This window comes from Salvia hispanica, chromosome 1 (genome assembly GCF_029641045.1).
Source record: "Salvia hispanica isolate PSC_SH4W2 chromosome 1, Shi_PSC_v1, whole genome shotgun sequence".
Lineage (NCBI taxonomy): Eukaryota > Viridiplantae > Streptophyta > Magnoliopsida > Lamiales > Lamiaceae > Salvia > Salvia hispanica.
The window spans coordinates 39094405-39110094 of NC_142692.1; the positions used below are offsets into that span (position 1 = coordinate 39094405).

General features: G+C 36.2%; 1 protein-coding gene across 1 annotated transcript; it reads right to left on the reverse strand.

Moving 5' to 3' along the window:
- Window positions 1–6745: 6745 nt before the first annotated feature.
- On the reverse strand, window positions 6746–9328 carry LOC148933763 (uncharacterized). The gene is made up of 2 exons (XM_089061410.1): window positions 8785–9328; window positions 6746–8726 (listed from the first exon to the last, which is right to left on the reverse strand). Exons 1-2 carry the CDS (start codon window positions 9326–9328, stop codon window positions 6892–6894), a joined length of 2379 nt encoding a protein of 792 aa, XP_088917536.1. The 3' UTR covers window positions 6746–6891.
- Window positions 9329–15690: the final 6362 nt, after the last annotated feature.

The window sequence follows — 15690 nt, forward strand, 5'->3', positions numbered from 1 at the left end:
TCGACGGCGCATTGCGGGCGATCCCTATCGCTTCGGTATCAACTCCTCCCGGGTTAGCAACAGCCTTGTCCTCAAGGCGAACATTTGGAAAATGACTCGGTATGCTCTCAGGCCTCAGCTGGTTCCAAGTGCTCTTATCTTCGGCGCTATCAGGCCAGTACAATAGTTACATTATTCCCTTCGGCTAGCTGTGGCTCGGACCGGACTAGCCATCGCCTCTCGCGGCAGTGTTGTGACGCTCGGAGGGGAAGTTCCTTCTACAAATGGTCGAAGGAGATTGACATGAAAAACGTTGTGTATGCATTTTAAATTTAGAGGATTTTATTGCAAATTAGACAAAAATTTTAAGTGTTTCGATAATATTCAACCTTTTGCTTTGTAGCAAATTTTTCCATTCAATTTTTTCCACAAATTTGAAATAGAGAATAAAATATAATCACGAAGACTCTCCCATTGTCATTCTTTTTCAGAAGTCGTCATTAGGTGGAGAAATATAACTCCAAACTACCGTGTGTTGATTGAAATATGTTTACTTTTTATCCCTATAAAATCAAGATAAGAAATAATATGATGATTTATGAATTTATTATTTAAGGTGAGAATCATATTTTTGAACGATGATACATCATGTATTCTTTTTTATCTATAAGTAGAGAAATATTGAAGTATGTTTACTTCTTATGAGATTGATGAATAAAATATAAATATCTAAATTGCTTTTGTTCATGACATATTGTGTTTTTTAACTCTAAATTGAGAGTACAAAGTTTTTTAACCAAATAAATAATCTAAAACTACAACACTCTTCCTTATATTTTATTTTTACATCTTCCTTAAATATGAATTTATACCTAAATACCACGTACGCTCAAATCAATTAAATAAAATGAAAGTGTGGTAGGTAGGTCTAGTGGTAATGTGGTTTAAACGTAAGGTTAAAGCATTCATATTCGACCAAATTAAATAATGAAATGATAGTGTGCGTGTGTTAGCCTAATAATACAAAACATAATGCCAAAGGATTCAAACTTGAGTTTACATGATCTTTAAATTTCTACTTATTTATAATAAAACAATGTAATGGTGGATGATTAATTTGTATCCTAAATACTTTATAGAAATGTAAGTAAGTAAAAGTATTTCTTCTAATCACATAAGATGTCACACTTTCATTTTTAATTTTCACACACAAATTTGTTATATTTCCTTATTTTTCTCTCACTTAATATACAAAATAACGTCTATTTAAATTTCGTATCATTACCTACCACGATACAAGTCAAAGTTGACATAAAAGATGAGTAAAAAAGACTGCCACTACCTAGACTTGGACTTATCACAGAACTTCATTTTCAATTTGACATAAAAAATTATTTGAATGACTCGTAAATGTCTCTAGATGCTACTACTATCCACTTTCAACAATTTGAACGGCCGACCTCTCGTTGGGACCCTCCCCAACGTTATCAAACCCATGTTCCGGGTTACGATATCCCTTGATTTTAAAGTAGTGTAATTAATAATTATATTAGTACAGAAATTGAAGGATAGTAATTAATTTCGTCAGTCAAGTCAATTATTGGACTTGTTTTGAGTATAAGCTTTTACCTTTTTTTAGTCAGTTTTCAATAAATGAAGATAGTATTAGAAGTACTTAAATTATTAGTGGAGTAATATTAACAGAGAACTTGAAAATCGTTAATATTAAGGGCTCGTTTGTTTGACATGTTGGTCTAACATGTGTTAGCATATTGTAAACACTATATTTGTGTTTTCTAAATTATATAGTTATCACCTATTGTTGTTTGTTTGTCAATGTACGAAGCTGATGTTAGTAATTCTTGTGTTTGGTATGGCACACTCAAATGTGTGATACAAATATACATTCCCAAAAATAACCTCACAAATTAATTATAAATCCAGAATTACCCTCATAAAACCTATTTGCCGCGCCCCAAATTTTGATTTCGCGCCTCCCCTTTTCGCTTTTGCTCAAATTGATAAGTTGAACCAAAAATTATCATTCTTCCATCCACGCTGCAGCCTGCGACGATTCCCCGCAGGAGGAAGATCTTCCACCGAAGTTAAAGCCGAGCTGGTCATCGATTTCTGCTATCTGTGGTAGGTTTGCCTATCATCTATTTCTCTGCAACTAGCGACCAGATCCGAAAACTGAATGAAAAACCTTAACAAGATTTGTAGTAGTTTTTTACAGTGGAAATTCCTTCGACAATATTGTGTGTGTGAATATCTGAATTTGTCAAACACGAACAAGCTTCAATTTATAAGGTAGTTGTTGTTTGACATTTAATTTGTGTTGGTCCCTTCGTCATTTTTTGGTTGTGCGAACGTTGGATAACAGTTTGTTGATTAGGGATTCATTATTTCAATGGGTTCGTCATTTTTTGTTGGGCAAAATTGACCACATAATTTCTGGATAACAATTTCATGATTACAGAGTAGTTGATTCAATGGGCTTTTGTGGTAGTTGTTGGAATAACACTAATATTTATCAGTTTGTGAAGGTTGTTCCTATGGGATCCCAACAATTGAGCGGAAATGAAACCAACGAGAATCCATTGGCAGCTGGTAATCTCTCTAGTAAAGTTCATTCATTCTTCTTGGAGTAGTTTTACACTGCCTTAACAATTGACAATAAGAATTTGTATTTTTGTAGTTGACCCTGATGTTCCCGCGGGCAGAGGGTCTTTAGTAGATAGGTCAAGGCGTGTCTGGACACAACGTGAGGAGGAGATCCTTTTGGAAACTATGAAGGAGCTGACGGCAGCCGGATGGAAATCCGACAATGGCTTCCGTGCAGGATATTTAACCCGAGCAAAGGAGGCAATTAAGCGTGAATTCCCAAAGACCGACATATGTGTTCACCCTCACATAAAGTTCAAGATCAGTGCTTGGAAGAAGAACTACTACTCGCTAATGCAGATACTTGATCGCAGTGGCGTTGGTTTCAATAACGATGGTAACTACAAAATAGATATCGACGATGAACAATGGGCTCAAGTCGTGCAGGTTGTGCTTTACATATTGTTTTGGAGTTATGCTCATTTATATTTCAGCACTACATCTCAAGCTTTTTTTTTTTTTTTTTTTTTTTTTTGAGAAGAATGGAATTCTTGAATTGAATGTGTATTTCTGTATTACAATCTACCAGAGACACTCTATCAATCTCGGTTTTTTCTCTCTATTAAAACGAGCTAACCCACATGAGCCCTAACTAACAGAAAAGGGAAAAACAAGAAAAAGAGAAAACAGATAGAAAAGGCTTCCAACGACTATTTTTGTTACAACAACTTTAGCTGACTTTGGGCTCCTGATTTGGGCTTTGAACTTGGGCTGATTATTAATTCACCCATTAACAATTCTCCACCTTGAATTCATCATTCAGCACCACCAGCAACCGGGACTAAGACCAAGTTTAAAAGCTTTAAACAATAGTCGAACTTGCCTTTGTTCAAAGGCTTAGTAAGCATATCAGATGGATTGTGTGCAGTATCTATCTTCTCCACCTTCACCTGCCCACTCTCCACCTCATCTCTTATAAAATGGAGCCTCACATCTATATGTTTGCATCTCTCATGAAACATCTGGTGCTTAGCAAGACAAATGGCACCATTATTGTCACAGTGAACTGTTATAGCTTGTTGACTGATCCCAAAATCTGATGCCAAACCTTTCAGCCACTTACTTTCTTTCACAGCTGAGGTTAAGGCCATGTATTCTGCCTCGGTGGTGGACAGAGCAACCACATCTTAAAGCCCAGACTTCCAGCAAATAGCAGAACCATACAGTGTGAAGACATATCCTGTTTGAGACCTTCTTGTGTCCAGATTTGTGGCATAATCTGAATCACAAAAACCTAGCAAAGCATCCCCTTCTCTTCCTGACTTATGCTCATACAAGATCCCCAGATTACCAGCTCCCTTCAAGTATCTAAGAGTCCATTTCAAAGCACTCCAGTGCTCTCTCCCATGATCTGTCATGTACCTACTAGTGGCACTGATAGCATAAGCCAAATCTGGCCTTGTACATATCATCATGTACATGATGCTTCCTACAATGTTAGAGTATGGAATCAAGCTCATTTCCAACCTTTCCTCTTCTGACTTTGGCCTTTGATCACAAGACAACTTGAAATGTTGGGCTAAAGGTGTTCCAGTAGGCTTCATGTTATTAATGTTGAACTTCTTCAAGATTTTGTTGATGTAATCAGATTGAAATAACCACAATTTTCCATTCTTCTTGTCCCTGATTATATCCATCCCCAATATCCTTCTAGCCTCACCTAGATCCTTCATCTCAAAATCAGCCTTCAACTGCTCTTTAACCTCTTTGATTTCACCAAAGTCAGGTCCAGCCACCAACATGTCATCTACGTACAGCAGCAGATACACATCAGCTGAGCCTCTTTTTCTCCTAACATACACACAGTTATCATATCTTGATTTTACAAAACCATGTCTACTCATGCTCTCTCCAAACTTCTTATACCATTGTCTTGAGCTTTGCTTCAGACCATATATGCTCTTCTTGAGCAAACAAACTTTATCCTCTGACCCTGGAACTTCAAACCCTTTGGGCTGAGCCATGTATATAGTTTCTTCAAACTCTCCATTCAGAAAAGCCGTTTTGACATCAAGTTGTTCCAGAAACCAGTTTCTCTGTGCAACCAGAGCTAGAAGCATCCTTATGGATGTATGCTTCACAACTGGGGAAAATACCTCATTAAAATCCACCCCCTCCTCTTGAGTGAAGCCACGAGCAACTAATCGAGCTTTAAATCTTATCTGCTCTTGATCAGCCATCTCAATTTTCTTTTTGTATACCCACTTACAGCTGATGACTCTTCTCATCATTACCTTGTCTACTAATATCCAAGTCTTGTTTCTGATGAGAGAATCAAACTCCTCTTTCATTGCTCTAACCCATTGTTCCTTCTCTGGTCCACCAACAGCCTCCGAGTATGTAGCTGGCTCTACATACTCTATCTGCTCAGCCACATTTAAAGCAAAAGATAGCATCTCAGAATGTGCATATCTTGCAGGCAACTTTCTCCCAACTCTTCTTGTTCTATCTCTAGCCAGCAAATAGTCAGTCAGATCCTCACTTTGTTGCTCTGAAACAATATCAGGACTATGCATGGTTCCATCAGCAGCTACATCTTCATCTGAATCAGCCCCATCAGGCTCCACCTCAAGACCATCACCCATTAGCTCACTGACCTCTGCAGAACTCTGATCAGACTTGAAACAAGGAAGAATTCCATTCTTCTCTCAATTGTGTGTTCATCTTCTTTCTTTCGCGTTTATTCAATTAGTGTTCCGATTGCAACGATTCTCCAACAACTACTATGCAAAGCATTTGTGTCAGCTTTAAAAATAGAACTTACCATTACTATTCAATTTTCTGCATTCAAATTTTTTTTTATCACTAACTACTACTCCGTACTATTCAAATGCGTCGAATCCATTCCACAGCGATCCTCTACCCAACTACTCCCTCCGTCCCGCTTAAGATGACACGTTTTCCTTTTTAGTTTGTCCCAACTAAGATGACACATTTCCTTTTTTGGTAACTTTCTCTCTCCAATTAATACACTCAACCACTTTTTCTCACTCTTATTAAAATATTCATCTTTCTACTTTAATACCTACATCAACCTTCTCTCTCTCCAATTAAACACTTTAACCAATAACTCCTAAAATCCCGTGCCGGCTAAGCAATGTCTCATCTTAGCCGGGACGGAGGGAGTAATTAAATACTAGTACTATCCAAATGCATAAATACAGGCGCATGCTCTGCATAATATAAATGCGGCGTGCTTCCCCCTCACCTCTCTCCTCTCTCCCCTCTCTCCCCTCTCTCCCCTCTCACCTGTATCTTCTTCCCCAACTCGCTCTCAAATTTCCTTAAAAAACGTATACCTTTTTTTTTTTTTTTTTTGATCTGCATGGTATATTTTGAGTAAGAAATTACTTTTTGATGTAGTATAAATGAATGGTGTAGCATTTTTTTTTTATATTTCTCAAGTTAAGATGTTGCGTCTGGGTAGAAGAAACGCCTCTTATTTCTTTATTTTGTTTACGAAAATTAGAAATCTAACTGTTCTTCTTGTTTTTTTGTAGGTTTGCTAGGTGCTCCAAATGCTGGCTTTTCGGTGGTTTCGGCAAAGGAAAAACCGATGAAGAAAAAAGTGAAGCAAGGGAATTTCCCTTGCAATCACATAGATTGTCCGAGATTCCGAAGGGACAGCCGACTTCCCATAACCAGACACTGGAGGGAAGTGCACGGTGTCACAAGCAATAGGCCGAGTGACTTCTGCAAGCACTGCGGCAACTACAAACTTAGTGGCTTTCCTTGCAAGTACATGGAGCGGTGCCCATGGAAGGATTAATGTGAATCTTCTAGATTGAAGGCTCATGAATTTGCCCCGGACTTGCTCTTGTAAATAAACCCAACAAATAAACAAGATAAACCAAGAAATGAAACAAAGAAAAAGGGATAAAAGGATAAGGGATGGATTAGTGTTATGACTTAGGTGAAGAACAAGAAAGAAATCCCAAAGGTACTTTCACATACAAACACCTAATGGCTCCACAAACTAGCAACACAAGAACTAGTGAGCATACCTTAACAAACAATCTAAGCCCGGTAATAGATCGAATGCAACCACAAGGGATTTTGATAAATCTTCAATGAAGATGAAAGTGAGTTCTTAAATAGAGGCTTGTGCTCTTACAACATTCAAAAACTGATTGAAAAGAACCCTAGCAAGAGTATTTATACTAGGAGTTAAAAAGAAGCAAAACAAAACAAGTCTTGGTCAAAAAGTCACATTTCGGGCAAAACACCCGACCGGGTGTTTCCCACGGCTCATTTCACCCGACCGGGTGAAGTCTCTGGACAAAAACTGATTTTTCGGCAAAAAAACCCGACCGGGTGTTTTGGGGTTGGCAAAACACCCGCCCGCGTGTTTCTTTCTGCATTGCGCGGCTTTCTTAAAACGATCATAACTTCCTCATTCGAGCTCCGATTGAGGCGTGTAAGGTACTCACGCGAAGCTCTTTTGACGATGAAGATAATGGTGGTCTTAGAACAGCATTTGGACATCATTTTGATAGGCAAATTCTGATTTGAGTCAGACCTTCGAATCCGGCTTGGCTCCTTGCCATATCTGCACCTTCTTTTCGGACCCCAATCAACCCATGGCCCTCGATGTCGTTGCATCCTATGATTGTGAATACCCGGATTCACATCATCCTCTCCTTCTTTGTGAAAGGATTTGTCCTCAAATCCTGTTCTTCGATTATTCTCTAGGACACCCGGATTCACATCATCCCCTCCTTCTTTTAAAGGATTTGTCCTCAAATCCCGATCAAGTTCACCTACAAAATCGAGCGAGTCCAAATCAAATATCATAGTATCGTGCAAGAGGTTGATTTCACTTCGGAACCAAAAAGACATTTCACTAACAAGGAGATGGTTCTCACAATCATAATCAACGAACCATCCATCACATTCAAAATCAAATTTGGCAATGAGAACAAATGACACCTCCATCTTAAGATCATTTTCTTGAATCTTACAAGAAATCATACCAAGTAAAGAATCAAGGTTGTCAACATGATGTCCACTTAATAACTCCAACACTTTGAAGAAGTGATCATTATTATGAAAAGAATGTGAAGAAAAACTATTGCACATATCATGTAGGGTATGCTCAACACAAGACATGTGAACCTTGTAAAACACCACATGAATCTTGTAAAACATAACATCAATCAACATAAGGAACTTATCGAAATAAGTCCCTGGCAATTGCTCTAACAATTTCAAGACATGAGCACACACATGAGAACAATGCATTATTATGACTTTAATCACAACATAACCCACAAAAGACATGTGAGTGGAAAAGTCCTTCACAAAACGACCATAGAACATCCCGATCCCATTGAAAGGTCTAACCATTTTGCAATAAAAATATAGCAAATACCAAGATCTAAAGTCATCAACAATTTCAATTCTCTTGGTCCTACTATTCTCATCCACATATTTATGAAACCTAAAATTACGAACAAGGGACGACTTAGACATCTTAGTATACAAGGAAGCCATTTCATCTTTCAAGTTAGAATCCACAATCGAAACAACATGCTTATCAATGCTTGGATTTCTCAAGAAGGGATCAACATATGATGCAAAGATGAACTTAGCATTCAAAGATTCAAGCTCGTGATGCGACGAATCACAAATGACAAAGCTATCATCACAAGTCGGCTTTGCAAAATCAATCTTATTCACATGTGTAACTCTTGAATTTACAAAATCACGCTTTAAGTACAAGATAGACTCAACATGGTTCAAAGCAATTTTCCAAAGAAAATTATTGTCCAACACATCAATCTTATCTAAGCACTTCAAAGAAACATCACAAGAAAGCAAGGATAGTGTACTTGAACCTTGGGCAATGAGTGATTTATCTTGACATTTCTTCCATGAGCTTATAACCGCTAAGAAGTTACTCGGTACATCCACAACTCGAGGTTCACATTCCAATCCTTCTAATTCATGTTTCAAAAAGCCATCAAAGAGAAAAAACATGTTAAAAGAGTTAGTGCAATAAGTGTCGCTCTTCTCACCAAGGGCAAAAATGATAGGGTGATTTAGAGCCCTCCCATGGGTGATCTTAGAGTCTAACAAGCAACCTTTTTTTCCTCACATGCTTGTGGTTTTTCTCTCTTAAAAGCATTGATTGACACTCACCCCCACCACTCTCTCTTGGCTTTTGCATCTCCAATTTTTGCCTTTTCTCACACTCTATATTTTCTTCTCTCTCTTGATCATTCCTTAAAGGCTCATTTACTTTTGCAATATCGATTGGCTTCATTTTCATGCTCAAGACTTGAAGGGCTTTTAATGGCTCACACTCGTTTTCGGCTTCTACTATGCTAGACACGCCATCATTAAAAGTTGGGCGTGCGTCTTCTTCATGTATGGCTGTGGAGGACTCTTCTTCATCATCACCGGTAACAAAATCCACCCTATGCTTGACATGCTCTTTAACAATGTGGTTAACATCGCCACACTTATTTTGAATCAAGCTCTTTGAAGAAGTGAAGTTGGATGAGAACCACGACGAAACCTTCGTGTGATAGCTAGGATGAGATAGGTCCACCTTCTTTGGTGGGATGCTTCTTCGGCTTGTGTCTCCACCACCATGTCGAGGGCTTGAGCTCATCCTTGCGTTACTTGAGACTCCCTCCTCCATTAACCACTCATGCACCTTATGACGATCAAGATCCCTCATCCACCTAGAGTGAGACTCTCCATGGAACTTTGGAGCTTATTCTCTTCTACTCCCTTTATCAAGTCCATCATCATGGTACCTTGACTTGTAGCCACTCCTACCATGTCTCTCTCGGTCACTAGGTGCCATGGAATGGTTTTGTCTAACTCTATCTCTAAGGTGGCTTATATCCTCATGATACGCCGTAAATCCTCCAAGCATAGAATTCATGATTCCCCGCGCATCGCGCATCTCCTTCATGATTGAGGACAACATCTCTTTGAGGGTGTCGTCGGATGTGGACGCGATGTCGTCCCCATCCTCCTTTCTAGGCGAATTGTGCCTAGAATTCCTCGTATGTGGTGGCATTTTTGGGTACCTACAAAGAAAAAATAAAAAGGACTAGGGACACGTCCCTTTTGTTAGTAACATAAACAACGCACACACCCGAGAATGGAGAATTTAGTGAGGAGCTCACTTCCCATAATGTAAATCCCTATTCCCCAAACCCACACCCAATGTCACTCGGAGGCTTAGAAATTTGGTGGCTAGGATACTCTCCCTCACTTGCTCTCAAGATGTTAATCCACAAGGGTAGCACAATTTCAACAAACAAGATATGCAACTAGACAAGTAATTACTAGTTCTAGAAGCCAAAAGATATGTGAAAGTAAGGTGCTAGGCCAATGTGACAAATTAACAAACACTTTGTGTGCACGATTTCACCCAACAACAATAGACCCAACAATTGATGTAATTTCGGCCTACAACTTTCGGACAATCAAATTGACATACCCAAGAACACATATCTCAATTTATAGCTAAAGCCCATGGATAGGATTTGAAATATCTCTTCTTTTTTTTTGACAATTTTCTAACAATTTCACGGTGTCACAAGCAATAGGCCGAGTGACTTCTGCAAGCACTGCGGCAACTACAAACTTAGTGGCTTTCCTTGCAAGTACATGGAGCGGTGCCCATGGAAGGATTAATGTGAATCTTCTAGATTGAAGACTCATGAATTTGCCCCGGACTTGCTCTTGTAAATAAACCCAACAAATAAACAAGATAAACCAAGAAATGGAACAAAGAAAAAAGGATAAAAGGATAAGGGATGGATTAGTGTTATGACTTAGGTGAAGAACAAGAAAGAAATCCCAAAGGTACTTTCACATACAAACACCTAATGGCTCCACAAACTAGCAACACAAGAACTAATGAGCATACCTTAACAAACAATCTAAGCCCGGCAATAGATCGAATGCAACCACAAGGGATTTTGATAAATCTTCAATGAAGATGAAAGTGAGTTCTTAAATAGAGGCTTGTGCTCTTACAACATTCAAAAACTGATTGAAAAGAACCCTAGCAAGAGTATTTATACTAGGAGTTAAAAAGAAGCAAAACAAAACAAGTCTTGGTCAAAAAGTCACATTTCGGGCAAAACACCCGACCGGGTGTTTCCCACGGCTCATTTCACCCGACCGGGTGAAGTCTCTGGACAAAAACTGATTTTTCGGCAAAAAAACCCGACCGGGTGTTTTGGGGTTGGCAAAACACCCGCCCCGCGTGTTTCTTTCTGCATTGCGCGGCTTTCTTAAAACGATCATAACTTCCTCATCCGAGCTCCGATTGAGGTGTGTAAGGTACTCACGCGAAGCTCTTTTGACGATGAAGATAATGGTGGTCTTAGAACAGCATTTGGACATCATTTTGATAGGCAAATTCTGGTTTGAGTCAGACCTTCGAATCCGGCTTGGCTCCTTGCCATATCTCCACCTTTTCTCGGACCCCAATCAACCCATGGCCCTCGATGTCGTTGCATCCTATGATTGTGAATACCCGGATTCACATCAAGGATGGTCTGGAACCAATCAGATCCCACGAGTTGCTGACCAAGAAGTATTATCAAAAGAAGGAGGAGAAGTACAAGAAGGAGGAGGCCGAGGAGGAGGAGGAGGAGGCCGAGGAGGCCGAGGAGGATTAATGGGGGATGGATACGCTGCATTAACCATTCCACATTATTGTTGTTTTTGTTTTGGATACGCTTCTTCTTGTTCTTGCTGTTGTCGGATTGTTCAATTGTATGGTGTTGGCCTTTGTTGTTATTCACTGTCTTTGATCCACCCTCCACATTTAACATTTAGATTATTATTTTTAGTAAAATATACTACTAATAAATCTTTTAAGTAATGATAACTAACTAAATTAATTAGTACTACTTTCGTGCATCTATCCCCATTAATCACCAAATAAACATTGATTTAGCTTACTTAATAAAAGAAATACACATATAATCTTTAAATACAAAAATTAACAATAAGGATATTTTGGTAATTGTCGTGTTCCATCTATAAAATACAGTAATTTTTTTAAACTAACTTATAAATCAATAAATCATAGTCTACTACAAAAATTATATCTTGAGATTATGTTATTATATTCATACCCATACGACCAAATAAAATCTTAATATATTTAGTATTTCAGCTGTAAGTTATTAAATAAAATACTACTTGGAGCTAGCCTAGCCCTGAGATGCTGATCTTAAGCGGCCTCCTCTCTTTCTCAAATTTTCTTGAAAAATGTAGTGGAGTACTAACATTATGTGTTCCAATAGGTGAACAAAAATTATTTATTATTTAAATATTTTATTACTAGTACTCCATTTAAATAACGTCCTTTAAAACACTACGCTACTAGCCTTTTTCCCTACAATGTAAAGTACTCCTATTTGTTTAAATATTAATACCATTATAACAGAAATTTTAATTATTATATTTTTTCCTTTTAAATCACTATGTTTTTTTCTTTTCTATTTACTATTAATATATTTTCATAAAAGAATTTTTTATCATTCAGATATAATATTTGAATTTGTTCGTAAAATTGTAGTCTGTAGACTTGCTCTGCTCATATGTATTGCTACTAGTATTATCAAGAATCAAGAGTTATGTTTTACAATGTCCTCTTTTATTATTAACTAAAATGCTATAGATATGCACTCCACATAGTCATAGATAGAGAGATGGCTTTGATCGATATAGTCAAACACGAGTCGTATTAAATTTGTGTCAATAGCACGTGTCGATTAAATTTGTATTTTGCTTGTTTGCTGGCAATCGTCATCATCGTGCAATTTTATACATGATGGACCTCATCAATTAAATAGGAGTATTCAATTACTATTAATAATTAGTTGGATTTATTAGTAATTTAGTTAGAAGACTCCTACTGCTAATTTTCTTGTTCTTCGTCGGTTATAAAGAAAAGTCACTAAATAGAACCCGTTGCGTATAAGCCTGGATAACCAAATTCCTGAAAAAACAAACGTGAATTCTTGATCGATTAAATATTAAGTACTAATTTTCATTCCATCAAACAAAATAAAATGTATTACTTCCATCATTAATGATTATAAATGAGTTTATCTTAAATCATAAAGCATTCCATAATTTGTATTGACGTGGGCGAAAACTCATGTACGTCACAGGTCTCCGAAAATATATTTGAGATTTGAGAACAATATATATTTGACGTTATCCATACAAATAAATAGAAGAATAAATATACAAATAGAGAAGGGATCGATGGAGAAAGAACCGCGACTCTTAAATGAATACTTGTTTGATCAATTATGCAAATAATATTACTTTTCAGTGTACTAAAAAATTGTAGAGTAAACTAGCAAGAATATTAATGAGTAATACTAATAGAGATATATTAACGAGTTGGATGCATAAGAAATAGACTCATCATGTGAATAATAATAATTGTAATAATTTACTCAATTATTCTAATATTTTTTCAAAAAATCTAAATTGCAAATGAAACTAGAATATTGAGTTTTGTATACCTTTTAAACTTTTTTTTTTATCGGGAAACGAGCTGGAAAAAATATTTTATTTGAAAATAAATCAAAATGAAGCAGATGAGAAGTCAACGTTGGAGATTCGAGCAATCGACTAATGTCTAGAGTCGAAACCAAATGTGCTAGACAAAAACTATTGTATTGTTGGCCCCATGCCACAATGTAGCTACGCTTGAATAATAGACAGATACATTAATGTAATTTCAAATTGCCTTTTTTTGATAGGGACAAACACTACATATTGTTGATAATATTATGGGTTTTCTTCTCCACTCTCAAATTTCCTCCGTCCTAGAAAATTTCGTGTATATTTTATTTTTCTGTACTATTAAAAACACCTCCAGAAACAATACAAGTAATTGGCCCCAACGTGATCGGCCTAATCAATTAAATATTCAATAATAAATTTTCAAAATCCACTCCAATTACCCATATGTTTAGTAATTTATTACTCCCATTAATTAAGTTAGAAGACTCCCACTGCTAATTTTCTTGTTCGATGACGGGCATAATGGAATAAATTCAACGTCAATTAGTAGGAAAATTCACTAAATGGGTTGCATCTAGTAGGTTTTCAATATGGATATTGAGTGTAATCTATCCAGTCTAAAATTTAACGGGCATCTGATATTCAGAAAATGGAAAATAGTTAAGCCGGGGTGGCCCCCAAAAAAAATATATGAAGTCATCAATTTTGTTTCAAAACATATTTTCGAGTGTTTTAAATTATTTGTAAGGGTTTTCACACAATAATTTACATAAAATTTAGATAAAATTCAAATATTTATAAAGAATATAATTTTAAAATAAATCATTGAGGGCTTTATCCCCTCCTCTCTACCACGTGGATCCGCCCCTCCAAGTATGAGATCGGATATTGACTTATCTATGATCGATATACAAAACAATGGATAACGATATAGACAGAGAATCTGTAGATCATAGTAGTTTGCCAACCTCTATTACTAACATCTGATATTAACTTATCTATGATCGACTAACCTATAATTTTGGATATCGTGCAAATAATACCCGATTATCTAATTTTTATCCTAAGTCAAAATGTCAATTAATTAAATGGAGTTAGGATACTGTCATTCTTTTGTGATTGCAAAACTGCATCTTCCTCTCTTTCTCGCCGTTCTTGGCGACATTGTTGCCTTTTATTATTTTCTCTTATTGCACACTACCATTTTCAAAATCTAAATAAAAAAATCACAATAAAAATAAAATTCAATAAAAATTATTTAACGGTCGTAATCAATGCATTAATTAAACAATAAATTACATACGAAAAACTCGATTGCATTTATAACTCAGTGATTTTCTAACTCCAGCTATTGTAACACAACACATTGTTTGAGTATATTACAAGAGTAATGACTAACTAATGATAATTACAAGAGTATATTAATGCTCAACCAAACTGTACGTGCCACTTCGAATTAGGATTTGATGAATTCATTAAAAATAATCCCACGATTGGATGAGTTTGCTACTTATATTTGGATGGAGACTAGTGCCTGTTCCGTTTATCGTATAAAATAATAGTGGATGCAATATAGGACAGGAGAGGACAGGCTTTATCGAGGATTATTTTAATATTAGATTTTAGATTACTGTTCGGTTGATTTGATTAATTTAAGACAATTGAATAAGATTTGCATATAATGAAAAAGGATTACTGCCTATACAGAATATAAAAGCATAATTATGCACAATCATTAGTATTTATTTAATTATTTAATTTTCACCACCTCCTCCATCACCATTCCCCAAACTTAATATGACTACCATTTTCCCAAATTTTGCAGAGCCCTTCTTTTAATTTAATTAACATGACTACCCATAATTATATTTAATGATAATTACGTTTATAGTATGATTTTTCTGTGACTATATACACACATCTCAAATCGAGCAAAGGAAAACATTATCAAATCAAGTTATTTTAATGTCTCTTTCAAGAAAGACACTTTGTTTATTAGTGATTTTTTCTTTCATTGTTCTACAAAAATGCAAAGGTCATGAAACAAAAGGATATATATGGAGGAGATGGTCCTCCAGTGCAATGTAAAAAAATTGAATGTCCGACATTTACTATATATTATTCATAATGAAAAGGAATTTGAGATAAGAAATTACAGCCAATATTTATGGGTGATAGCTCCGACAGTCTTACAATACTCAATCATGGGTGGTATTACAAAAGCTGGAGACATGTAAATTTTTTTTATTTCAATTATTTTTAAGTTTTTTAGGAGTAATAATTTGCTTCTACTTGAAATTTTCGCAACCAAATTCAATTTATATTTATATTTAATTGGAAACATATTGAATTATGTTAATTTGTTAAATTTTTAAACTCCCACATTTTTTGTTTCATTTTCTAATTTATTTGTGTTTTATATGCAGTTTGTTCAATTACTTAGTACATCACAAGAATGACCGAAAAGAAAATATTATCAATGTAGGCCCACTACTATTCTTAGATGTCGTGAATTCTACTTAC

Excerpts from the sequence above, each read along its gene's own strand:
- LOC148933763 (XM_089061410.1), bottom strand. The coding sequence starts at position 9,328 with ATGAGGGATCTTGATCGTCATAAGGTGCATGAGTGGTTAATGGAGGAG. Across the intron at positions 8,727-8,784 it reads GCCAAGAGAGAGTGGTGGGG|GTTGCTTGTTAGACTCTAAG; the intron begins GTGAGTGTCAAT and ends GAGGAAAAAAAG.